This window comes from Hyaena hyaena, unplaced genomic scaffold (assembly GCF_003009895.1).
Source record: "Hyaena hyaena isolate Hyena2069 unplaced genomic scaffold, ASM300989v1 scaffold_69, whole genome shotgun sequence".
Lineage (NCBI taxonomy): Eukaryota > Metazoa > Chordata > Mammalia > Carnivora > Hyaenidae > Hyaena > Hyaena hyaena.
Genome location: NW_024080702.1, coordinates 1,909,294 through 1,935,656, shown reverse-complemented (window position 1 = coordinate 1,935,656; position 26,363 = coordinate 1,909,294). Strand labels below are relative to the sequence as shown.

Sequence of the window (26,363 nt, the reverse complement as noted above, 5' to 3'; positions counted from 1 at the left end):
AGTGTTTCGTGAAATGAGAGTTAGCAACAATACAATCACACAAGCTCCGCTGTTACAGCTTTTCCACAACATTCCACGCTGAAAACTACCGAGGAACCAGCTTTCCACCAACACGATTCTCTTCCTTTCCTTTCTCAACAGCACTCAACATTCTGCTTCCAAAAAGGCGTGGCCGAAACTGAGAGGACCAAGCCGCCGAGCAGACGGAGCCTGTGCAGGGGGGACTCACCTTCACGTGGCTCGGGTCTCCCGGCTTGCCGCCTTCGGGGGCGTTCGCAGGCTTGCTCTCCACTCGAGGCCGAACGACCTGTCGAAAGGGACTGCACAGTGGAAAGCCGCTCACACTGATTCCGTCTAGAAGTGAAATTTTAGGATGTTGTTAGCAAATACAGAATATGGAATATTTTAAAACCTGTTGCCCCGAACTTGAATTCAGGTATCAGTTTCGAACAAAAAGAAAGTAAACAAGTGTACATGTGTATCTGTAACCAGCTCTGTCCCCAGTAAAGACTTAGAAACAATCACCGGCACAACATGATGAGCATGGTCTTGAGTTCTCACTGGCTCACTTTCATTTTTTTTTTTTTTTTTTTTTTTATTTCTAGGAGAGAGAGAGAGAGAGACAGCGTGACCAGGGGAGGGTCAGAGAGAGGGAGTCACAGACTGAAACAAGCTCCAGGCTCTGAGCTGGCAGTCAGCACAGAGCCCGACACGGGGCTCGAACCCACGAACCGTGAGATCATGACCTAAGTGAAAGTCGGACGCTTAACCGACTAAGCCACCCAGGCGCCCCTCACTGGCTCACTTTTAGGGAAAAGCTGTCGGGGCTTCTCAAAGAAACGGATGATGCCAAGTCAGCATCAGGAAACGTAGAGGTAAGTTTGGAGAGCTAGTTCTACACCAGAACATGGAAACACTAAGATGACTAGGGTTGTGTCAAAGGCCTCTGCACCATCTGGAGAAGCTCCCGCCGACTCAAGACACAATTGAAACTTGAAGTTACAGTAATTGCAACTGATGGATACCCTTCAGGTAGGTTTAAATCTGTACTTAGCAGATCCCAATTTAAATCCACAATACAGGGCACCTGGGTGGCTCAGTCAGTTGACCTGTCGGACTTCAGCTCAGGTCACGATCTTACGGTTTGTGAGTTCAAGCCCCACATCGAGCCTGCTGCTGTCGGTGTGGAGCCCACTTTGTTCCCCGGTCCACTGCTCCCCTCTCTCTGCCCTGCCCTTGCTCATGCTCTCTCTCTCTCCCCCAAAAACACCAAATATAAATAAATAAATTAATCAAACATTAAAAAAGTTAAATCCACATTTAATCCGTGTGTTCATTGTCATTTTTTTTTTAAGTCCACGGCCACCTGTGGAGGAGAAGAATCTTGATTTTCCTGAAAACTGGTAAATCAGAGAATCGAGTATTTAAACTCTGTTTTATGAACTGTACGACTTGATAATGCCATGACGAGGCAGCGTGTATCTGTATAAAAGTATTCTAACAAAATGAAAAGGAAGTGATAAAACTGGAACCCTATTTTACACCCCCCAGTCCAGGATTTTTCAACCTCAACACTGAGATGTGGGGCCAGACAATTCTGTCTGTTGGAGGCTGCGCTGTGCATGCGCGATGTGTAGCAGCATCTCGGGCCTCTATGCACAAGAGGCCAGTAGCAACCTCCTCCCAAGTTGTAACCAACAATTGCCACACATCCCCTGGAAAAGAGAGTGGGTCCAAAATCATCCCTGGTTGAGAACCACTGATCTTCACAAGGAGCACCAGCAATTACTAACATCACAACAAGAGAAACAACTGGACACCCCCGGTCTCCTGACGTGAGAACACAAGACCACCACTTGCCAAAAGGGTCAGAGATGAACCGGTCAAGCTGCCCATTTTCAGGAAACGCTGGGGGACAGAAGAACACGTTAAAGGGCACCACAAGCGCACAAGCAAGAAGCCCATGCTGCGGAAGCCTCCTCAGGCCAGATGTCCCAGCTTCTTCAGCAAATTAATTACTAGGAAAAGGAAAGAGTGGGGATACCTGCACATTAAGAGAAACTTAAATAAATGGGTAACAATCAACTATGCTATGTAGGGACATATACTCATGTGCTGAGCCTGTAAGCAAGCAAGACTAAGTGGTGACGAAAAATCAAGATGGTGTTTCCTTTGGGGGTAAAGATGGGGCACAGGAGAGGCTACCTGGCTGGTGAAGCTCTAGAATTTGATTCAGGTCAGAGTTAGAAGAGTGTTACCTTGTAACAATTCATCAGATTACGTATTTGTTTTACAGCATTTATAGCATTTCATCATTTATATCATTATATCATCTTTGTTTTAATTCCCGTATAATTAACATAGTGTTATGAGTTCCAGGTGAACAATATAGGATTCAACAATTCTATATACCACTCAGGGCTCAAGATTCATGTGCCCCTGATCCCCTTCACCTATGTCACCCATCCCCCACTCCAGAATCTGTATCTAATTTCACCATAAAAAGTTTTAAAAACACAATTCTATTTTTATTTTCAAAAAATTTTAACGATTTATTCAGGTAGGGTCAGTTGGTCTGAATTGTCACATGGAAGTGTGCCTGACCTTCTACTTTCTGGGACACTGTTCCATTTGCAAACAAGTCTATTTATATGGACAGGTCTGAGGTGATAGATACCTTAAGTAGCTGTTGCTGGAAACAAGTCCCCAGTGAGCTAAGAAGACCCCAGCTGAATTAGTGAGTTTACTGAATAATAGTTTTATTATTTAAGAACATAGAGAAATGGTGTCCTGTTAGGTAAATTCTGAGTAGCTGGAGTTGGGTAACAAACCAGCTGGCATGCACAGGGTACTCGTAAGTGTGTCCAGTACAAGAGACCTCTAGTGTAGACCGGGCTCCTAGAACAATTTACCAGAGCCCACGTGTGTGAGAACTGAAAACTACTACTAATTTTGGCTTAAGATACAGGAGAACAGACACAAAGGGAGAACAAATGGCAGAAAGTGAGGTTGGTCAGATGCCAATGCCTGTCTGTAAGGTATTTTGTAGCTTGTAAACTCGCTCCCATCTTAAGGAAGAGCCATGAATAACAACCTCCCCAAGGTCAGAGTGGCAATAACTGATGCGGGGACATGCTACCCCACACCAGGGGACTATCCATTTAGCAACTTGGATGTTTGGGTCCCACCGAGAGCTCGGACTGCACAGGGACAAAGTGAGTATCGGGGCATTACTTCTGCAGACAGCAGGCTAGACAATTCAGACCAACTCAGCCACGGAGAACAATACAGAACACATAATAGCTTTAAAATCTCCTCAAGGTGCTGGAGAACTAGCAAGGCAGCGAGTAACCACAGGGCCATGATCTGGCAGAAGAAAAAAACAGAGAGACAGGAGGTGGCATTAAATTTCCTTACACATCTCAGGGTGCCTGCAGATTCCAGAAGAGTTGACGGAGAAGTTGAGAACCGGGGCAGAGCCTCTGACAAACTCCCAGGACCAAGTAAGAACACCGGCATTCGGTGTCCCCCAAGCAGAGCGGAAGGAAGTCCCAGAAGCTTCAGGGGAGGCCTCAGAAGAGGACCCCGTAAGTGAAGGGTAGACAGGAAATAAAGTAGGCTCACAGGGGCCACAGCCCAGCTGTGAAGTGGGTCAGTCCTTCCAACCGGATTCTGGCAATTCTGCCAGAATCCACTCCTCGTCTCCCCTATTTCAACCCCCCCGTGTTTTCTCATGTCTGTGCTTCTCCAATTCCCGTTCCTCTGACCTCCATCTCTGTGTCTCCTCACGTCCCACTGTTAGTTCACATGCTGCCTGTTCCATCACGTGTCCCCTCATCACTGTGGCCGAAAGCAAGGACTCTTCCTCAGAGTCCAGCGACCTGTCTACCCGAGGCCCGGGCCTACTGCGTGCGGTCCCGTGTCCGGGAAGACGGAAGGCATAGAGGCCGGAAGCTGCTGGCGGAGTCATCTTTACCAAGTTACTTCAACTCTGAGCTTTCAATTCCTCAGCCCTAAAATGGGAAGGACCTGAATGCGTAAAGTGCATGATTCTCTGCAAGAACGAGTTACTACATATCAAGTGCTTGTCACAATGCCGGGCACCTGGCAAGGGTTCAACAAAACCATGTATTATTATCAGAGCAACTTACGTACATGTCTTAGCTCCCTTAGTGGACTGGAGACTCCTTGAAGACACAATTCTTGCTTCACTCCTCTGTCCCCTATAGTAGCTCACACAGGCTCTAGCAAATCATAAATTCTCAGTCGATATTAAGTCAATGACTATGCTACAGGGTCAGATGTGATACTGATACATTTGCACACCACGTTCACCAATAATCCCATCACCCCAAAGTCACAGTCAGTCAACCATCAACTCCTGGGTAGGCGAAAATCCCATCAGGCAGAGTCCCAGCCCATAGCTGTTCCGGTCGGTCGAAGGAGCTTCCCCTTCCCGCTCTCCCAGTACCGTGGGCATCATCTAGAAAACCTCTCACTACACCACGGGCCTGCAAGGGGCTAGCGTTCTGAACACAGACACACAACACATAAGCCCCACACTTGTCAGCACCCTGCCCGGGATACTAGGTCAGGTGAGGCCTGTGAGCCAGTGTGGTGCCCAAGGTGCCGGACAGTCACGCAGCCCCTAAGTCATCTTCTCCTGAGGCAAGGCCAGGTGCCCGAAAGTATTCTTTTATTTTATTTAATGTTTACTTATTTTTGAAAGAGAGAGAGACAGAGCATGAGCAGGGAAGAGGCAGAGAGAGAGGGAGACAGAATCTGAAACAGGCTCCAGGCTCTGAGCTGCCAGCACAGAGCCTGACGCAGGGCTCAAACTCACGAGCCTTTGAGCCTTAAGATCATGACTTGAGCAGAAGTCAGCCATTTAACCGACTGAGCCACCCAGGTGCCCCTCAGAAGTATTTTAAATGCGAGCACTGTCACTCTGACTCACACACAGCCTGGGACACAGTGTATTCTCCTCTTCCCCAGGGAAAGCTCCCATCATCAGCAAATTACACAACCATCACCAGCTCCCAAAGGACACAGATTCTTTTTTACTGTGGAAATAGGAGTCCTTTGGGGCGCCTGGGTGGCTCAGTTGGTTAAGCATCCGACTTAGGCTCAGGTCATGATCTCACAGTTCGTGGGTTCGAGCTCTGCATCGGGCTCTGTGCTGACAGCTCAGAGCCTGGAGCTGCTTCAGATTCTGGGTCTCCCACTCTCTCTGACCCTCCCCTGCTCACAGTGTCTCTCTCTCTCTCAGAAATAAATAAAAAATATAAAAGAAAGAAAGAAAGAAAGAAAGAAAGAAAGAAAGAAAGAAAGAAAGAAAGAAAGAAAGAAAGAAAGAAAGAAAGAAAGAAAGAAAGAAAGAAAAAGAAAGAAAGAAAGAAAGAAAGAAAGAAAGAAAGAAAGAAAGAAAGAAAGAAAGAAAGAAAGAGATGAGTCCTTTTTCACACGAACACACTGCTAAGGTCTCCATTTCTCCAAGTGATCCAGAGCCCTGGCGGGGGGAGGGGGGGGGGCGGGCGGGTAGTAAAGCCAGCCACTCCTCCCTTCCTTCTTCCTTTACCCAGCCGGTTCTGGCAGGACCAGGGGGGCCCACAGCCAGCCATGACCAGAAATGGAAGCATCCCACCAACAGTGGCTGATCCAGACGGGAGACACCAGAAGGGGCACACGTGGATTCGTGTATAAATTCTAGACAGGAGAAGCAGAGGGTGGAGGCATCTTCCTTTGAATCATACACTATGAAGATATAGGTCTCCTTCCCACCACACTGAGTAAATCTGAGCAAGTCACACAACCCTATGAACGTCCGTTTTCTTGGCTTGAAAATGGGAACCAACCCAAGATAATCCATGAAAATATAAATCTGCCACATCTTTGGGCTAGAAGGATCTAGGATATGCACTTAGCAAAAAAAGCTGAAAATTAGATCTGAAATGCGCCTCCTTTTTGGACACAGGCCTCAAAACTTCAAAGAAACCTCAAAAACCTATCATCTTCAAGCACAAAAAATACTACAAAAGCCACTCCACAGCTTCCTTATAGACTATCCTGCCCTCTAATCCAACTGCAGGTGAAAAAGACAGGGAATGCGTAAGTATGAGCAGAGGCAGAAGGGAGGGAGCTTTCGGAAGGTCGGAAGATGAGCCCTCGGCCCATACGAGGATGGGGCTGGAGAGAAGGAGCGGCTGCAGAGGGGGTGAGGGAAGAGACGGAGCCAGCCCCCCGCCCGCCGTGGAGACGCGGCTCGCCAGCTGGGCTGGGCCGCAGGAGAGAAAATTCCGCTCACTCATTCGGGCAGCTTCTCTGCCAGCACGGGCCGTCACAAATAGAACTGAGAACAGATTGGCATGACAATTACTGGGAAGACAAGACCAAAAAAGTTACAAACAGAGGAAGGCAGCCTCGTCGGAAGGCCAGAGAGGAGGGGGTTCTCGGGGTATTTGAGAACGGGGTGACTCTGCTCGATCACCAGGAATCACGTGGAGCTTGAGAGAATTTCATAGTTTATAAACTACTGTTTATGGTGCTCAGTTTTTCTGTTAGGAGCATTTCTGAGGGCTATTCAGAGACGCATTCCTGTACGCAGAAGTAACCGCTCCTGGATTCAGCTCGAGCACGACCGCCGTGACAGCTTGGGAGGAGGGCAGCCCAAAGTGGGACCCGTGGGGCAGAAACAGATGGCAGTCACAACCATCAGCAGCAGTGACGGGGTATCCGCGTGCCGGGCCCTGGCAGGGCCATCGAAGGCCCCTCACTCCCTGCAGGGCAGGGCCGTCTTCTCCACTCTACAGAGGAGGCAGCTGAAGAGTTACATCAGTTAAAGTGCACAGTTCATCAGACGTGGAGCCAGAACTCAGGACGGTCGCATTGGTGACCACCCGGCAAAACCACGACGGCACATTTCAGCTCCCCGGTGAGCTTCCAGGAAAGCCTGCCACCAGACTGTTGTGCAGTGCACCACGCATCCTCCTGTGCACCACGCAGCCCTCAACCCCTCGTAGGGAGCCTCACAATGGCTCAGTGTGCACTTCTAATGGTGGATCTCCTCAAGCAATGGGTCCATCTTTGCACACTTTCCAAAGAAAGTAATGCTTAAGGCGGAGTATAAATTTCCCTTGTGACAAGTTTTAGGAAGTGGAATAAAACATAACTAGGACAAAATACATTTACAAAAGCAAAAAGAGACACCAGTCTCCCAGGGGGAGTTTGTGAGAGTATGCTGTTCCAGGTAGGACGTATTTTGAAGATGCAATTTCATTTATTCTTAAAATCAATGGGTGCACTGAAGGGGAAAAAAAAGCCCATCTGGTTGTCATAAAATATCCTTAAGAAAACTGAAGGAGTAGAAGCATTTGGCTCAGAAATTAGCCAATACTCATCCTCAACTTCCATAGAGAAAGCAGGGAGTTCATTCATTCAGAAACTTTAGGACAGGCTTAAGAAAGAAAATTCACATTGAAACAGCAGCCTTCATAAACCATTCAGACAAAACTGTCCTCACACCCACGGCAGCCCCGCTTTGACATTGGTCTCCCTCTGCTGGACCTCCCGTCTTGATCCTGTAATGACTCCCAACGCCAGGCCCTATACCCTGTGCTCACGGACCTTTGGAACCTTCACGTACCTGATGCCTAGTAACTACCCACTGAGCACATGATGTGCTCTGGTTCCCAGCCTGCTATCCGCGGCCCACGCACAGGAGCTCTTTGGGGATACTTACGCCCTTTGCTTTTCATTTTCTGGTTGCTCACTCGTTTATTCCTGCACTCCCGCTCCAAAGCCTGTTCTGACCTCTGAAAACTCCCATCTACTCCCTGTACTTTTTCTTTATCCATCAGCTCCCTTACATCCCTGCCCACTCTCTCCAGCCTTAGATTCCACGGTCAAACCACAGGTCATGAAACGTCCTCTGTGAAGAATCCGAGAGTAAACACTTGAGTCCTGTAGGCCATGGGTCTCGGCCACAGCTACTCAGCTTGGCTGCCAGGCATAAGCAGCCACCAACATTCACGCACACGTGAAGGTGGCTGTGTTCTAGTAACACCAAGACAGGCAGCAGGCCGGGGGCTGGCGGCTGGGCCACAGCTGTGGATACCTCGTCTGTACCTACAACCCCCCCAAGACCGTCCCCATCTCTCCCTGCCTGCTCTGCCTCGTACTCACCAGACCAGGCCCCACTCCAGGCTAAACCCCCGTCTACCTTCTCTACAGGGGCACCTGAAGCTAAAGGTCAATGGGGAAAGCAACGCACTGTGCCCAGCAGGCTGACACACAACCGCATGCCTGGGGCCCATTCTCACCATTTTCCCAAGTAAGGCGGCCCCTGGTTGCGTCTTCCCTCTCCTCACAAGTCAGTACCACCCACTGCCTGGCCTCTTCCCCACTGAGGAGCCGACCCCAAGGGAGCAGAAGACAACCAGAGGAGGGGGGAGGACCAGCCCATCTCCCATCACCGTTTCCCCCACCCACCTGTGTCTAGGACCACACTTGGGGTCCTGTTTAGGGACAGCCTGGCTCTTCCCATTTCCCAGGTGCTCCCTGGGGACACCCTCCCTGGGCGGTCTGTAGCTCTGCCCCGTCCCCTACCTCAGCTCTTTCTTTTAACACCCCTCCTGAGATGTGACTGGCATAGAATAACCACCAAAGTCTAAAGCATCCAACTGGAGGAGCTGACATTCATAACACCATCACTGCAAATGGAGACCGTGAACATAACATATCCATCAGCTAAGCTTCCCTGCATCCACCCCCCAACTGCCGTCCTCCCCAAGGCCAAGCCTCCTCCCCGCCCCACATAAGCACTGCTATTACCCTAGAGAAGTTCATATTTTCCAGCAGTTAATCCCAATGGAATCATACACATTACACACTGTTTTCTTTCAGGCTTCTTTCACGCAGCATACTCCTCTTAGACTAATTCCAACCTACTAATGTATCCGTGCTTGACTCCTTTTAATTGCTGAATAGTATTCCAATGAATGGCTGTAATAATTTGCTTACCCATTCAGCTATTTATGAACACTCAGGTTCCTTTGAGTTTTTATTACAAATAAAGCTGCTCTGAACACCTGTGTCCAAGTCACCATATGGACATATGCTTTCATTGCTCTTGGTTAAATTTCTAGGAGTAAAATGTCTGGGTCATATGGTTAGTATAGGTTTGATTTTCCAAAACAGTTATTAATGAGCTATTCATGTCTGCAAATAATCCCAAGGACTCAAAAGAACAAGGAAGAAGAGGCCGTCAAAAATGAGCAGGCAATTTGAGAAAGAACACGGCATGGCCTCTAAAAAGGAGAAACAGGACAATGTAAATGCTCATTAAAGAGTGTTGGACTACACTCCAAGACACCAATTAGCCACTTCTCTGTAGAACAAGGCAGCCAGAATGGATTGCTTTGATGAGAGCTGTGCTCCTCGTCACCTTGCTGGGCCAACCCAGAGACAGTGAAGTTCTTGGCCAGGACCTTGGGGACAACTAGCAGGAGGATGCAGTGTGGTGACCTGGCCCTTCTCTGTCCTTCTCGAAGCAGCTGTGGGGTGACCCAGGGCCCCCGTCCCCCCTGGCCCAGGCCTGCTCCCTGCACGCACACAGAGGAGGAGTCCCACGGGACCAGGGGACCCCTGGTTCCAACCGTAGGGGATCCCCGTCTGGCCACAACGGACTGCTGACCGGATCTGACGTAGAGCTGGGGCCTTGGCTCTGCCAACCTGCCCCCACCTTGGGGGAGACGTCCCGGGTCCCTGCTCGACAGCACGAGTGAGTCACAGGTTTCCACTCTGGGTCTTTCAGCTTTTACATCTTGTTTACACAATACTACTCCATTTCTACTTTGAGAAACACAAATAAATGAGCATCATTTCTCCAAAGAAAGCCGTAGAACAAGCTCAATTAGTGTATGTTATTTTAGGATAAAAATCCGGCAAACAAAACCAGAGTACTTAGAGTTTGAAATTAGAAGTAAATGCCTTTCCACAAGATAATCAAGGGAGAGCGGTGGTGTCCCGACGCGAACAATGACATGTGCCTGTTCTCCTCTTAGAAACAAGAAACTCAAAGCACAGCGTGAATGTTTCGTGTACACTTCACAGCACCTTGTGAGCACGGGGCATCCCTGAAACACAGGCAATGTCATTACCTCAGTCGTCAGCCAGCCGAGTCACAGAAACTAGAAGCCTGACAGTTTCCTGTTGGAACATTAATTTAAAAAGTTATCACAGCTACACCCCGGTATCCCACAAAACCTTTCTTCTCCAACAAATTGGTGTTCTTACCTACGGACAAACACTCTTAAGGACTAACCTGGGGACACACACACACACACACACACACATACACACACTTTCCAAAAATGTATATTCCATGAACTTGCTTTGCTCTTGCTGCCACAAGGTTTGCTTTTTTGGGGTTTTGTTTTTTTTTTTTTTTTAAGTTTATTCATTTTGAGAGAAAGCCCATGCACATGAGCAGGGGAGGAACAGAGACAAAGAAAGAAAAAATCCTAAGCAGGCTCCACACTCAGCATGGAGTCCAGTGTGAGGCTTGATCTCACAAACTAGAAGATCATGACTTGAGCAGAAATCAAGAATCAGACACTTAACCAACTGGGCCACTGAGGCATCCCTGCCACAAGGCTTTCTCCCACGCATGAAGAACTGTTTTCCCCAGCCCACACATCACCTGGGTACCAAAGCCAGACAAAGACACAACCAGAAAACTACAGACCAATATCCCTGCTGCAACCAGACGCAAAAATCCTTGATATAACGCTGGTAGGGGTTCCTGGGTGGCTCAGTCCATTAAGCGACTGACTTCAGTTCAGGCCATGGTCTCACCGTCTTGAGTTCAAGCCCCGCATCGGGCTCCACGTTGGCAGTGCAGAGCCTGCTTAGGATTCTCTCCCTCCCTCTCGCTGCACCTCTCCCCTGCTAGTGCTTTCTCTCTCAAAATAAATCAACTTAAAAAATTTAGCAAACCTGGGGCACCTGGGTGGCTTAGTCAGTTAAACAGCTGCCTTCAGCTCAGGTCATGATCTTACAGTTCGTGGGTTTGAGCCCCGCATCAGGCTCTGTGCTGACAGCTCAGAGCCTGGAGCTGCTTCCAATTCTGTGTTCTTCCCCCACTCATGCTCTGTCTCTCTCTCTCTCAAAATTAAACAAACATTAAAAAAACAATTTTTTTAATTAGCAAACCAAATTTGGCAGCACATTAGAAAGAGTATATACCATGACCAAGTAGTATTTATCCCTGGGATGCAAAGAGAGTTTAACGTACACAAATCAATAAAGGTGATAAGCCACACTAACAGAATGAAGGAGAACAAGCCTACCATCTCAGTAGATACACAAAAAGCATTTGCCCAATTCAAAATCTTCTCGTGATAAAAACCCTCAGAACTGAATGTCGAAGCAATGTACCTCAACATAATGAAGGGCATATAGGACAAGCACATAGTTACCACACCCAATGGCTACAGTTTGCAGCTTTTCCTCTGAGAGCAGGCAGAAGACAAGGTTGTCCACTCTCACACGTATTCAACTAGAGTTGGAAGTCCCAGCCAGAGCCATCAGGCAAGACAAATAAAAGGCACCCAAATCAGAAAGGTACAACTAAAACTGGCTTTATGTGCAAATGATCTGATGATCTTAAATATAGAAAATCCTTAAAACTCAACCAAAGGATAAAAAACAAAATACATTTGGTCTCATCAACAAATTTTTAATATTTTTTATGTTTATTTTTGAGAGAGAGAGAGAGAGTGTGTGTGTGTGAGTGGAGGAAGGGCAGAGGGAGAAGGAGATATACAATCAGAAGCAGGCTCCAGGCTCTGAGCTGTCAGCACAGAGCCCGACACGGGGCTTGAACCCACGTACTGTGAGATCATGACCTGAGGCAAAGTCGGACGCTTAACCAACTGAGCCACCCATGCACTCCTCAACAAATTTAATAAACTTGCGAGATAATAACATTAGTATACCGAAGTCAGTTGCTTTTCAATGCACTAACAATGAAATACCTGAAAAATAAAGAAAACAATCTCATTCACAATAGCATTAAAATCAAGAAAACATCTATGAATAAATTTAACTAAGTGAATGAACTGAAACACTGAAAACTGCACAAGTTCGATGAAAGAAATGGACACAAATAAATGGAGAGAGATCCCCTGTTCGTGGATTGGAAGAATATTGTTTAAAATCTCCATACCACTCCAAGCCATCTACAGATTCAATATAAGCCCTATCAAAACCCCAATGCATTTTTCACAGAAAAAGAATAAGCAATCCTAAAATCTGCATATGGCCTCAGAAGACTCCAAGGACCCAAAGCAGTCCGGAAGAAAAAAAACAAGACTGGAGGGATCCCACTTCCTAATTTCAAACTATATGGTGTAGCTGTAGTAATCGAAACAGCATGGCACTGACATAAAAACAGACACACACACACACACACACACACACACACACACACACTACAGCGACAGAACGGAGAGCCCAGAAATAAACTCCCACAGAGACAGTCAACTAGTATTTTACACAAGAGCCAATAATGCTCAGTGGGGAAAGGATAGTTTCCCAAGTAAGTGCTGTTGGGGAAAGCAGCCACGTGCAGAAGAAGGAAACTGGAGCCTCATCTCACACCAGGCATGAAAATTAACTCAAAAGAGATTAAGACTTAAACAGAAGAAGTCCAGCAATGAAGCTCCTAGAAGGAAACAGGAGAAAACCGCCGCGGCATTGGTCTTGGCAGCCATGTCTTCAAAGGAAACTAAGGCACAAGCAACCAAAGCAAAAGTCAGCACGAGAGACTAACCACAGCCAGAGAGACTATGACCAAAATGAAAAGGCAAATCATCTACCCGGTAAGGGGTTACTATCAAAATATATGAAGACCTCATGCAGCTAAATAACAAATCAACAATCTGATTTAAAAAAAAGAAGAACCAGGACACCTGGGGGGCTCAGGCAGTTGAGCATCTAACTCTTGATTTCGGCTCAGGTCGTGATCTCACAGTTTTTAATTTTGAGCCCCAAGTCGCGTTCCGCACTGGCTGTGCTGAGCCTGCTTGGGATTCATTCATTCATTCATTCTCTCTCTCTCTCTCTCTCTTTCTCTCTGCCCCTCCCCCTGCTCACACACTCTCTCACATGTACTCAAAATAAATAAATAAACTTCTTAAAAAAATGAGAAGAGGGAGCCTGGGTGGCTCAGTCAGTCGAGCATCCAACGTGGGGTCATGTCATGATCTTGTAGTTCATGGGTTCGAGTCCCACATCAGGCTCGCTGCTCTCAGTGCAGAGTCCACTTCAGATCCTCTGTACCCCTCTCTCTCTAACCCTCCCCTGGTCATGCTCTCTCTCAAAAATAAGTAACACTTTAAAAAAAACGAAAAGAACTGAATATTTTCCCAGGGAAGAACTACCAACGGCAACAGGTACATGAGAAGGAGGCCAACGCCACTAAACACCAGGGAGATGCAGAGCAGACCACAGTAAGCCATCACCGCACACTGGTTATGATAGCCGTCATCAAGAAACAAGAGAGAGGAATTGGCCAGGATATGGAACATAGGAAACCCCTGCACCGTGTTGGTGGGAATGTAAATTGGTGTGCACCCCCTGAGGAAAACAGTGCAGAGACTCCTCAAAAATTTACAACTACCATATGATCCAGCCAGTTCTGAGTATAGATTCAAAGGGAATGAAAACAGCATCTCAAGGAGTTATTGGACTTCCATGCTTATTCTAACGTCATAGCCAAGATACAAAATCCACCTAAATATCCATCTACAGATGAGTGGTCTATATACAATCCGCTAGTATTCCATGATAAAGAAGGAAATCTTGCGATCTGTGACAATATGGATCAACTTTGAGGGCAATATGCTAAGTGAAATGAGTCAGAGAAAGACAAATACTGTAGGATATCACTTCTGTGTGGAATCAGAAAGAGCCAAATTCATAATAACAAAAAGAAGCATGATTATCAAGGGCTGAGAGATGGGGTAAATGGGGAAATGCTGGTCAAAGGGTGCAAGCTTTCAACGAGAAGATGAATATATTCTTGGCATCTAGTGCAGAGCACTGTGATTATGTTTAACAATACTATATTCCATGCTTCAAGTTGATACAAAAATAGATCTTAAATGTTCTCACCACATGGGAATGCACATTGGTACAGCCACTCTGGAAAACAGTATGGGGGTTCCACAAAAAGTTGAAAATAGGGGTGCCTGGGTGTCTCAGTCTGTTAAGCATCAGACTCTTGATATTGGCTCAGGTCATGATCTCACAGTTCATGAGATCAAGCCCCAGTCAGATTCTACAATGGGCATGGAGCCTGCTTTGGGTTCTCTCTCTTTTCCCTCTCCCTCTGCTCCTTCCTTGCTTGCGTGCGTGCCCTTTCAAAAAAAAAAAAAAAAAAGTTAAAAAATAGAACTACCCTGTGATCCAGCAATTGCACTACTAGGTTTTTCTCCAGAGGATATAAAAATACTAATTCAAAGGGATATATGCACCCTAATGTTTACAGCAGCACTCTCTACAATAGCCAAATTATGGAAAAAGCACAAGTGTCCATCACCTGATGGATGGATAAATAAGATGTGGTATATGTACACACACACACACACTACATACATGTACATATATATATATATATATATATATGCACAGTGGAATATTAGCCACAAAAAAAAAAAAAGAAATCTTGTCATCTGCCACAATACGGATGGAGCTAGAGAGCATTATGCTAAATGAAGTCAGAAAGACAAATACCATAGGATTTCACTCATGTGGAATTTTAAAAACAAAACAAATGAGTGAATGGGAGAGGAAAAAAGAGGCAAACCAAGAAACAGACTCTTAACGACAGAGAACAAACTGCGGGTTGCGGAAGCAGAGTGGCTGGGCGGCAAGGGGTTAAATGGCTGATGGGCATAAAGGAGGGCACTACCGATAAGCACTGGGTGATGTGTGGAAGTTGTGAATCACTGTTGTGCACCTGAAACTAATATTACACTGTATGTCCACTGGGATTTAAATAAAAACTTAAAATGTAATCACCACCAAAAAAACCCCCACTAATTATGTATGATGATAGAGATGTTAGGGATGTTAGCTCTCACTATGGATGGTAATCATTTTGGAATCAATCAAATCAGCACATTGTAACTTACGATGTTCTCTGGCAATCATATCTCAAAGCTGCAAAAAAATAAAACCAGTAACTGTACACCCTTCAGGGGCTTACTTATCATTCGGATATGCACTCGTGTGAAATGTCATTTTTTACTGGGCAACAGCTTTGGTTAGGTGAGAAAGGCAAATTAAAACCACAATGAAATGCCACTACGTGGATCAGAACAGCTAAAATTTAAAAGACTGACAATACTCAATGGTGGGAAGGCTCTGGAGCAGCAAAGAACCTTCAGATAGATGGTGTGGGTGTAAATCAAAAAAAGCACATTGAAAAATCTGGATAGTGGGGGGTGCCTGGGAGGCTCAGTCTATTGAGCATCTGACTCTTGATTTCGGTTCATGTCATGATCCCAGGTTGGTGGGCTCTGTGCTAAGAGTGGAGCCTGCCTAAGACTCTCTCTAGCTCCCTCTGCCCTTCCCCCCACCTCACACTTTCTTTCTTAAAAGAAAAAAGAAAGGAAGAAATCCTGCATGGCTCTAAATCTACTAAAGCTAAACATACATAAGATCTATGATCCAGCAAAACCACTCAGAGGCTTACGTGGCCTTATGTCTACCCAGTACCTGTGCCAGAAAATTATACCCATTCACAACAGCCAAAGGCTGGAAACCACCCAAATGCCAATTGCGAGTGGATAAATTGTGGTATTTTAACACAGTGGAACAGCATCTAGCAATAGAAAGGAACAAACAAACCCAACATGCATGAATCTCAGACATAATGTTGAGTAGGAAAACAAGCAAAAAAACACATACACTGATTTGGGATATCTGACCTCCAGAACTTAAATAAATTAATGTTGTTTAAAGCCAAAAAAAGACACTGAAGAATGTCAACTGTATTTCTTCCTTAATAAAGTCAGGAAGTCAAGAATAGGCAAAACCAACCTATGATGACAGAAGTCACAATTACAGTGATCTCTGTGCAGGATGATCACTGGTGACAAGACTCATGGACACCAGACAGGTAGAAGTTATCCCATCGAGTTCTGGGCAGTGGGTGCCAGGATGAAGGAGAATAGAAGTACTTCACCCAGCTGTATACGTGCTGTGTGTGCTTCCTATTGCAGGTAAGTTATATTTCCATAAAAGGGCTCCACACCGTTATAACAAAAATAAGGTATCTGGGAATAAGTCTAGTGAAATTCTTTAAAAGTTTCATTAAGAAAATGAGAAAGTTACTGAGACACATTCGAGAAGACAAAGGACAGGACAATGTTCATGGATAGAAGGCCCTCATAAAAATGCCAACTTCCCCCAAACTGATGTTCAGATCCATGCAGCCCCTTCAGCATTCTAACAGACTACTCGGAGGAACCCGACAAACTGAGTCTAAAATTTACATAAAGGAGTAAAGGACAGAAAATATCCCAGGACCTCAACAACAATCCAGTGAGGAGACGGGCCCTACCTGACGTCAAAACATTTCTCACAGGAAATGGAAAACACGCAGCAGCGGGATCTGCCCAAAGCAGCCCAGACTCTCAAACAACTGACCTCAGACTAGGATGACATTTCCTCACAACGGGGAGGATGGTCCCTATCAACGGTTCCCAGACTCGGCTACACGGAAGATTCATCTGGAATACTTTAAACGCCCAGATGCCCGGGTCACACCCCATGTCCGTCAAGTCACCATGTTGAGGGGTGGGAGCCAGGAAGAGGTTTTAAAGATTCCCCCCCACGACCCCCAAGTGCAAGAAAGTCTGAGAACCACCGGTCTGTTCTTAAACAGTAAGCCTCAGAGAGCGCGGCACATCAGACCCAAGTCAGCCCCTATTTCTGAAATACAAGGGTGGGCAAGGAGGCTAAAGAGGCAGCCACAGCGAGACCGCACAAGCCATCCTGGGGACTTCATCCAGAGGTCAACGCCAAGACCCTGGAAATCACACAGAAGACCACAGTCAGATGCTGCTTTAGAAAGGGCCCACTGGGGGAGCCTGGGTGGCTAGGTCGGTTAAGCATCTGACTAAGGCTCAGGTCATAATCTCACAGTTCATGAGTTTGAACTGAGCCCAGAGCCTGCTTGGGATTCTCTGTCTCCCTTTCTCTCTGCCCTTCCCCCACTCACGCTCTGGCTCTGGCTCTATCTTGCTCTCTCTGAGATAAATAAACATTTAAAAAAATTTACAAAGGCCCATGGGGACAACGTGGAAGACAGAAAGGGGAGCACAGTGAACAGGTGGGATGCCAATCAGAATGTTAAAACAGTCACGAGGGACAGAGAGACTTTAAAAACAAACTTACCAAGACTGGATGCAATGAGCAACAGGAGCTAACAGTAAACCGACCTGCTGTGATCCATAAAAGTCACTCCTTTCTCACTCTGTGCTGACAGCTAGCTCAGAGCCTGGAGCCGGTCTTCAGATTCTGTCTCCCTCTCTCTCTGACCCTCCCCTGTTCATGCTGTTTCTCTCTCTCTCTCAAAAATAAAAATAAATAAATAAAATTAAAAAAAAATTTTTTTTAATCACTTCTTTTTCTTTGCAAAAAGCAAAACCTCCTGAATTCCCTATACTGCACAGCCACCCAAGTTGTTTCCCAGAGAGCCAGCACCAGCGTGGTTGGGAAAGCAGTAATGAGGGCAGTGAGATCAACGGTCTGGAAGGCTTCAGCTCTAGGGGCCTACAAAGGATCACCTGTTGCTGATAAATGACCACCACCTGGGTTTTCATTCCACCCTGGGGGTTTAGCAAGTTATCTTCCAACCTGAATTTAAATCCAAGAACCGAGTCAGCCTCCCCGCTGCGGGGTGAGCACTGGGCCAGGGATAAGGGCACCTCCACAGGTTGCCAAACGGACATCTGAGGCAAGACCGCAGCTTCAGGGTGTTCTGAAGCTTTTTCTCACCTAGAGATGTGCTCCCGAGGGCTCCCGGGAAAGCAGACCTTGCCCTTGGCTGAGCTACTGAGCTGTGAAGTCACTGTTTGTGAGTCAGAAGGCTGGTGGCCAGTGTGTCAGCAACCTCTCCCTTCAGAAAGGGAGCAGGTACCCACTGAACACAAAACCAAAGCAGGTCATGTGACAAATGGCCACACAACCTGAAAACTACTGCAGGTGTGCATTAGCCCACAGCAGGCGCATTTCTGAGTTCAGCTCGAAGATGCTGAGCACCGGACCCTGAAAAACAACTTTTCCTGAACTGATCAGAGAACTGAAGTCACAGGGAAAATTAATCCGCAATCTGTTGCCCGGCAGCCGCAGGCGAGGAGCAGGACCCCAGCCTTTGCCTGCGCGGGCCTCTGCCGGACACCAGAGCAAGGTTCAGCCTGAAACGGCCAGGGTACTGGGTAAGGCCTTGCACGGGCCCCCAGAGCGTGGAGCTCCTGGGGGCTGCTGCAGGATCCTGACACCACGTCTCGTCTGAGCTGGCCGGGAGGGGGGCGCCGGCCACCACGCCAGCCCTGGCCTCTCCGCTCTCCCGTGAGATCAAAGCCCTGACCTGCAAGCGGACGAACAGCAAAGACTGCGCCCGAGGGCACGCTGGACACCCGCCACAGCTGGGAATGGGGACCTGCCGCCAGCCAAACCTCCCCCCAGAGCAAAGGGCCTCACGGGACACGTGGTCAATCAGATACACGGACCCAGAGTGCAGGGGAGCCTGGCCTGCGGGGGACGGTTACTGAAGCCATGTGAGCAGATGAGAGACGACGAACTCAGCAAGTGCAAGACGGCCTTGGCCAGAGCCCGTGGAGACCCGTGTGCCGTGGGGGAGGGGCGAGGGAGCCGCGGCAGAGGAAAGTGACGGGCGGCTGCGGGCGCTGGGATTACAAGACACACCAGACGCTGCCCTTAGGACGTGCGTCTCGAGGAAGACCGACCGCTCAGACACGGCTGCGGCAGCCGGGAACGGTGCCGGCACAGAGGGGCCACGGAGCTGCGGGCACGAAGCCCAGGCAGGTGCCAACGTGCAGCCAGAGGAGGTGGCAGCCCCTCCTCCCAGGGTTACGGGGCGGTCAGAGAAAACCAACAGGAGGTGTCCCGGTCACACAGCCGAACACGGCTCCGTGCTCCCCCTCCGCCCCCGGTACGGGAGGCTCTAGCCTCAGAAAACAGCCCCAAGTCAGTAAAATCCTCGGCCGCCCTCGAAATCACACCTGTGAAAGCCTAGGCACCTAGAAATTGTAAAGAGAAAAGAAATATTATGGCATCAAGATTCCAACCACCTTTGATTTCTTTAGAAAAATGGGACTGAGGTTTCTAAAACCTCCTATTTCTTTTCAGAGAGAACGACAGTCCAGGACAAGGACACGGAGCGGCGCCCCCGTTTCACAGCACAGCGCTGGGGCAGGGGCTCGACGGGGTGCGGGGTCTCCACCGGCCCGCTGCTCTCGAAATCCACGCCTGGCCTCGAGGATAAGTTCATTAAACTGTGAAGAAGCCAAACATAATGAAACGACAAATGTAAAAGTGGGCTTTTTTACACAAGTCTCCAACTCAGGACAACGAACAAAGGCACCCCATTTTCCCACAGGCAGAGCCTGTCTTACGCATCATAAGTGTGAGGCACTTCAGGCAAGAGAGATGCATTCTTCCCCGGGGAACGAATAAACTGGACAGGACTCAGCACACTGCTGGACCAGCTACCAAGTCTGTGCTGCAAACACACTTAGTCTTTCAGGGAAGGAGGCCAGGGTGGGCCTTTTGAGCCTCCTTCCTGCAGGAGGCCTTCCTCCCCAGCCAACCAGGCTCTCCCCTGCTCCACACCTACGGGCCCTACCCTTGAACTGTGACGCCTGTCACCCACCACACCCAGGTGCATCCACCCACTCACTCTCTCAAAACAGTCTCCATCGCAGTGGCCTCCTAAAAAGCTCTCCGTGGGGCGCCTGGGTGGCTCAGCCAGTTGAGCATCCGACTTCAGCTCAGGTCATAATCTCACGGTTCATGGGTTCGAGCCCTGCGTCAGGCTCTGTGCTGACAGCTCAGAGCCTGGAGCTGTTTCAGATTCTGTGTCTCCGTCTCTCTCTGACCCTCCCCTGCTCACGCTGTCTCTCTCCCTCTCTCTCTCTCTCTCTCTCTCAGAAATAAATAAAACATTAAAAAAAAATTTTTTTAAAAAGCTCTCTGTGGCCCACCCGGATCTCCCAATAAAGCCCCAGGCTCTTTACCACAGGCTCAGGCCCCACAGCCTGCCCGTCCCACCATCTGTCTCCACGGAGTCCCCTGTCCTGGCGCCCCCATCCCCACCCTCTGGTGTCACCTCACCCTTCAGTTAGACCCCATCCAAGGGCCCTGCATCCAGAAACCAATGCCTGAACATCCCCGCCCACACAGCTCTCTTTACCTGACTTCAGAGTCAGGGCCACTCAAAGCGGCTCACAATACGCTTGTCATCCCTCTTCCAAGAACCATTTGCTGGGAATCTTCTCTGAGCCAGGCCCAGAGTGGGGTTCAGGAACAGTGTGGGAGAAACTGAGAGCATTCAAAGTGGCCAAGTTTACACCGAGGCCAGGAGAGGCCTCTAGAGAGGAGGTGAGCAAAGCTGGGGCTCGCAGGTAAGGGCTGGCGGGCGCTCCAGGTGGAGGAAAAGGCGGCAGCTCAGCGCAGCCTTTCAGAGCGGCCACAGAGGGAGATGCGAGAGAACAGCAGCAGCAAAAACAAGGCCGGGCGGGGCTGGGACCAGATCACACAGGGCCTTACATGCCAAAGCCAGAGCACATTGGTCTCTGAGAAAAATCGACAGTATAAAGGAAGATGGATTCAAGAAGGCAGGCAGGGCTCAGGAGGACAGTGGGTCTTACAAGATCAGCAGGTGCAGGGGAGGCAGGATGCGGGGATGTGAGCGGATGGGGCTTTAGCAGTGACAGAGCAGCCCGCTCCTGGGCACACGGCGACGGCTCTCGTCCACGGAGGGAGCAGAGGACGAGGAGTGGGTGTGCAGGGAGCTGCAGTGGAACAGGGCTTACGGGAACACACGTGAGCTTCGGGCACTGCCGCGTGACCATGTCAGGAAGCCAGCTAACACCATAGCCGTGCAACTCAGGAGCAGACAAGGATTTCAGAGGCTCAGCACAGTGCTGTTAAAATCATGTAGGACAATGACATAAAAAAAAAAAAGGGCAAAGGACCCACTTAGGAATGTCATTAGCTGGAATACAGCCAGAGTGAAGCCAGTGCGGGTGAGTCTGGAGGGACCAAGGGGCACCCAGATGTCAGGGGGCTGATGAGTGGGGCCCTGGCCTGGGGAGGACAGGGACAAGGAAGAGAAGAACCCATGGGTGAAAGGGCTTGTTCTGGGATATCTCCATTTTAAGAAAGAGATTGAGCATAATTGCTGAGGGACTGGCACAGAACTGTTCCAGCCTCGCTGTGGAGGAGTCCCAGGGACCCTGTAGGAAACTCAGACCCCAGCCCAGCGCCCTCGGAGAAGGACTGGGAAGGGCTGGTAGGCCGAGGAATCTGCATGGTATCAAGCAGCCTCTGGGGCATGTTGTCCCCAGACTGTGACTTAAAAACAGTGGTCAGGGGGCGCCTGGGTGGCTCAGTTGGTTAAGCATCTGACTCTGGGTTTTGGCTCAGGTCATGATCTCAGTCTGTGGGTCTGAGCCCTGCATCAGGCTCATGCTGCTTGGGACTCTCGCTCTCGCTCTCTCTCTCTCTGTCCCTCCCCGCCTCTCGTGCTCTCTCTCTCAAAATAAATTAAAAAAAAAAAAAAAAAAAAAAAACAGTGGTCAAATTTAAAGGCCCAAAGGGAGGATCCTTGAACGCATGTCAAAGACTCTGCCTCTGATTAAAGGAGAGACTTCTTGGGGCGCCTGGGTGGCTTAGTCGGTTAAGCGTCCGGCTTTCGCTTAGGTCATGATCTCGCGGTTCGTGGGTTCGAGCCCCGGGTCGGGCTCTGTGCTGACTGCCAGCTCGGAGCCTGGAGCCTGTTTCAGTCTGTGACTCCCTCTCTCTCTGAATCTCCCCTGCTCACGCGGTCTCTCTCTCCTAGAAATAAATTAAAAAAACATTTAAAAAAAAAAAAAAGGAGAGACTTCCTCCAGGATGGAGCAGAAGGAAACACACATACTCCAGACACGAGAAGGAAGCAGAGAGCCCTGCCCAGTGGCCTCTGTGAAGAGAAGCCATGTGCCGAGAGGAGGTGTGCAGGAGGGGGCAGAGGACGGGGAATGCAGCACACGGGCAGCAGACGACAAGGCGCAGGCCCATCCCAGGTCTCTGAATGATAGAGGCGGGGGGCCCTCCATGACCAGACAGGCACTGTCTTCCCACAGTGTCCAACGGCAAGAGTCTGAATGAAGGCCGTTGAGCAAAGGCAGCTGGTCAAGCCGGCATCTTGTCAGGATGCAAGAGCAGCAGCTACCCTGAAGGGCAGGGTCTGGCATCGGCCTCTCCCTCCCCCCACCCTGCCCAGGGCGTTAAGACACATAAATGTACTAGGACCACATGCCCACCACGGAGGTTTCCGGGCTCCAACTGTCCATAGAACCATGACAGCCATTCCTTCTCTATAGCCACTACATGCGTGCGCCTGGAAACATTCCGTTTGTTCCCTGAGGAGGAAAGGCGCACAGAACGATCCAACAAACGCTCAGTGAGAGGGGCCTCTGGTGCTATTAGGTCAAGCCTTGAACTCATCATTCCACCTTCTGGGACTTGGGTTCCCCAGAGGCAGAACAAACTACTAGACAGTGCCATCTAGTCTCCCCTGGTCTGGGATGCTGAGTGTCACCAGGGCCCACAGTCAAATGCCACAGTCAGTTGTCACATCCAACATAAACTGTCAGCAAAGATCAAATTTCTCTTAAAAAAGTTGAGAGCCAAAAAGTGTACAGAAAGAGAAAACCAAATTAATTGATCAGAAAGGAAACCAAAGCAGGAGATGGTTCCGTTCACCGTCAAGGAGCAGCAGCCCTGGATGACGGTTTTCACCCAGAGCATCAACCCCAGGAAAAACGAGGTGCTCACCGGCCGAGGTCGCTGGAAATTCATTGTGCTCACACGTCCCCAAGGAGAAAGGCAGGTGCAACAGCCTGACTTGATGTTCAGGACAACGCCTTGATGAAAAACTCCTTGGAAAAAAAGTTTTTCAATCTGGTGTGATGAATTATGAATCTGCTTCTAATGTTTTTGTTGTTTGAAAACCATTGTATCGTAAAAGCTGCATGAAGTAAACATATGCTGCTTAACGAAGGTCCGCTGGAGCCACCACGCAGCTCAAGAAATGGGGTGTGGCCTGGGTTTGCCCCGCCCCATCACAGCATCTTCCCTGCCCTGACTCCAAGGCAGTCATCTCTGTGCTTTCTCTGTCCTGCTACTGAGCAGGAAGCCATGGGTGCTTGGCCTTAGTTGTGCTGTGTATTTTCTAATACTTTGTTTAAATTTACTGTATTAAGTTTAAGCTAGCCAAGTTTCACTACAGGAAGACCTTTGATCTCTTTGGGGGGAATGAAATACACATAATGCCAAAGTTACCATTTTAATAATCTTTACGCGTGTCACTGAGTGGCGCAGATACCTTCACCCTGCTGTGCAAGCTGCCCCCGACTTCATCCCTGTGTCGCCTTTTGCTTTACCTGCTGAATAACCACGTCACTGGGCTGTAGAGTTGACCCTAGTCCGGACTGGTGTCATTGGACAGGTTTTTCTGTCGTCCTATAAACTGGTAGCTGGACCTAGAGGCGGACCTGTCTCAGGTGGAATTTTTGGGAGGCGCGTGTTCTCCCCGCAGGGGGACCATATCGTCCGGCTGTCTCTTACTGTTATGAGGCTGTCTTGGTCCACTCACCTACCAGGGACTGTAAAATGAAGGTACTTCAATCCCATCATCCCTGGAACATGTGGGTAAAGGGAGACCCCTTCATCAACTGCTGGGCTGTCCCACGGTGCACGGGTATGGAAAGAGAGAATAAACACTCATTGCTGACCACGTGCAAAATAGTGAACTGGTTCCCTGTCATCTGCAAAGGCGGCAAATTCTTTCCAGCAGCACGAAGAATGCGGGATTGGAACAGCTGTCATCCTTAGTGACCCTCAGGCCGTCAGTGGCAGCGCCTTTGGGGCGGCTCCTCCTGACACCACTCCAGCCTCCTCTGACAGCGGCCCTGCTACAGCCTTCAAGCCACATTCCAAGACTGCCTTCCTGCACTTCCGGCCTCAGACTGGGAACGGCCACTTCTCCGAGGAGCCCTGGCTTCTCTGAGTCGGGAGGAGGGTTTCCAGACGGTGACATGAGAATTGGACAACTCCCTGCTCTGGGGCCGCTCAGTGTCTAGGCCTTGGCAGTACACAGGGCAGACGGACTGATTTTTAAATACCTCACAACTCGACTGGTATTTTTATTCAAGTCCTTAGACTTGAATAAAAGGCTTTACTTAATCTCTACTATCTCACATCTGTTACCTCCTTTCTTCCATACAAGAATCCTAGTTCAAGACCAGATGCTAGAATCAGATGGCCACAAAACTAATCACTCACTTTATTCCACACAGTTTCAGAATACCAATACCAACATCATCTCCATCAAAATAATTACACGGTTTAAAACTACTTTTGCAGACAGCGGCCTCGCCATCGTGGAGGAGTGAGTTTCCTGCCACGTTCCCTGCAAAGCACCCTGATGTGCACAGCCAGCCCAGCCCCGAGAGGGGCCAGGCCCCCGCCCACGACTTTTCCCTGGGGGACGGGGAGAGGGTGAGTGAGCCCCTCGCCTCCTCAGCTGTGTCTGTTGCTCCCGTGCCCCGTCCAGGACACAGATGTCCCAAAAACGTCCTTGGAGCATTTTCATTCAACCTAGGATGTGACCAGGACCGCATCCGGCACGTCATGTTGGATTTCTCCTCAATCTCCTCTAATCTGGAACAGTCCTCCTGCTGTTTTTACAAAATGGGACTCATTCTGTAAAACCATCTACTCTGCAGAGCTGCTGGGAAGGTTAAATAGAAAGTATACAAATAAAGCGGCCGGCCCAGGCTTCTATGCAGCCTCTGACTTTGCTCAATAAACACTAATTCTCTTCTGAGTGTCCACGACGCACACTGAATCCGGCACCCTGGTTAGCATGATAGCTATATTTATTGCTCTAAATTCCTCAAATGGCATCTAACTTAGGTACCCATAGTTAATCTGAGTCCATGCTGGAAAAGCAAATTGGGTCCACAAGCGGTTCCCAGATGAAGGTTTCTGAAAGTGTCAGACTGAGAGCCACACACGGGTCGCCTCCCAGTTCCACGAAGCCCCTGTCACCGAGTTTACGGGTGTCCCCAAGCAGGGCCACACGTACGGGGGTCTAACACTCCCGCCCGCCGCCCGGTGCTCGCCCAGCTCGGCGACTCCCACCCCTGCCACCAGCACTGGTGCGTCCTGTGTGTGTGAGAGCCGGGGGCGCGGGTTCTCTCTTGTTTCTTTTTTGTTCATTTGTTTTGTGCCTGAAGTTCTTGACTCCTTCACCTGAACTACACATCACAGTGTACTCCGGAACGGTCTTTTGTGGGCCCTGGTGCCCATCTTTTGTTCCTCTATAAAACTTGCCCTGGTTGTGGCCATTGAGATTCTGTGCCTTGAATTCTACAATCTGCCGTGGAAATAACCAGCCAGAGCGTCTGTTCACCATTATCAGCAGGGAGGGCATCGAGTTAGTAACAACCACGTTCTGCTTCACACACGTGCTATCACCAACAGATGGGAAATCAGGGCAGCCCCACAGTTACAAACAACTTAGAGATCATAATCCTAGCTCCCTGTGATCCGGTTTGATTTTAAAGGACAGGAGAACGTATTCCTAGACTATAAATCTCAGATTACAATTTCACTCTCAGCTTAGAACAGCAGAGGCCATAAAAGGTAGGAACGCACTAACATGACAAACTAGGCCTGCCTGAGCACATAAACTCACACAGCCACCAAAACGAAGACAGCTGGGGTCCCCCCCGAGGCCTCCTGTCTCTCAGGGAGAGCACGCCACCTTCAGCAGGCAGCCAAGTCGGTGTCCTGTCCTTCCCTGCACAGCCAGGTAGCTCGGCTGGAAGTCTACCTGCCCAGACAGGCCCTGGGGACGACATCTAATCAAACACTCCCTGGACGAGTGTCAGGCACCGTTTACTCGGCCAAACTCCCTTCTTGGGGAAAAAGACAAGTCAGAACCTCTGTGTGTAGCCCTCTGTCTACTTGCCGAGCAAGGCAGTCTGATGCTATCAAGC

The 26,363-nt window shown here is 48.9% G+C and overlaps 1 protein-coding gene across 2 annotated transcripts in view; it reads right to left on the bottom strand.

Moving 5' to 3' along the window:
* TRAPPC9 (trafficking protein particle complex 9) overlaps positions 1-26,363 on the bottom strand; it is a 555,131-nt gene that overhangs the window by 375,376 nt on the left and 153,392 nt on the right. For both annotated transcript variants that reach the window (XM_039232979.1, XM_039232980.1), the window contains one exon: positions 230-354. In XM_039232979.1, the coding sequence (XP_039088910.1) occupies positions 230-354 (125 nt within the window). The remainder of the gene's footprint in view (positions 1-229; positions 355-26,363) is intronic.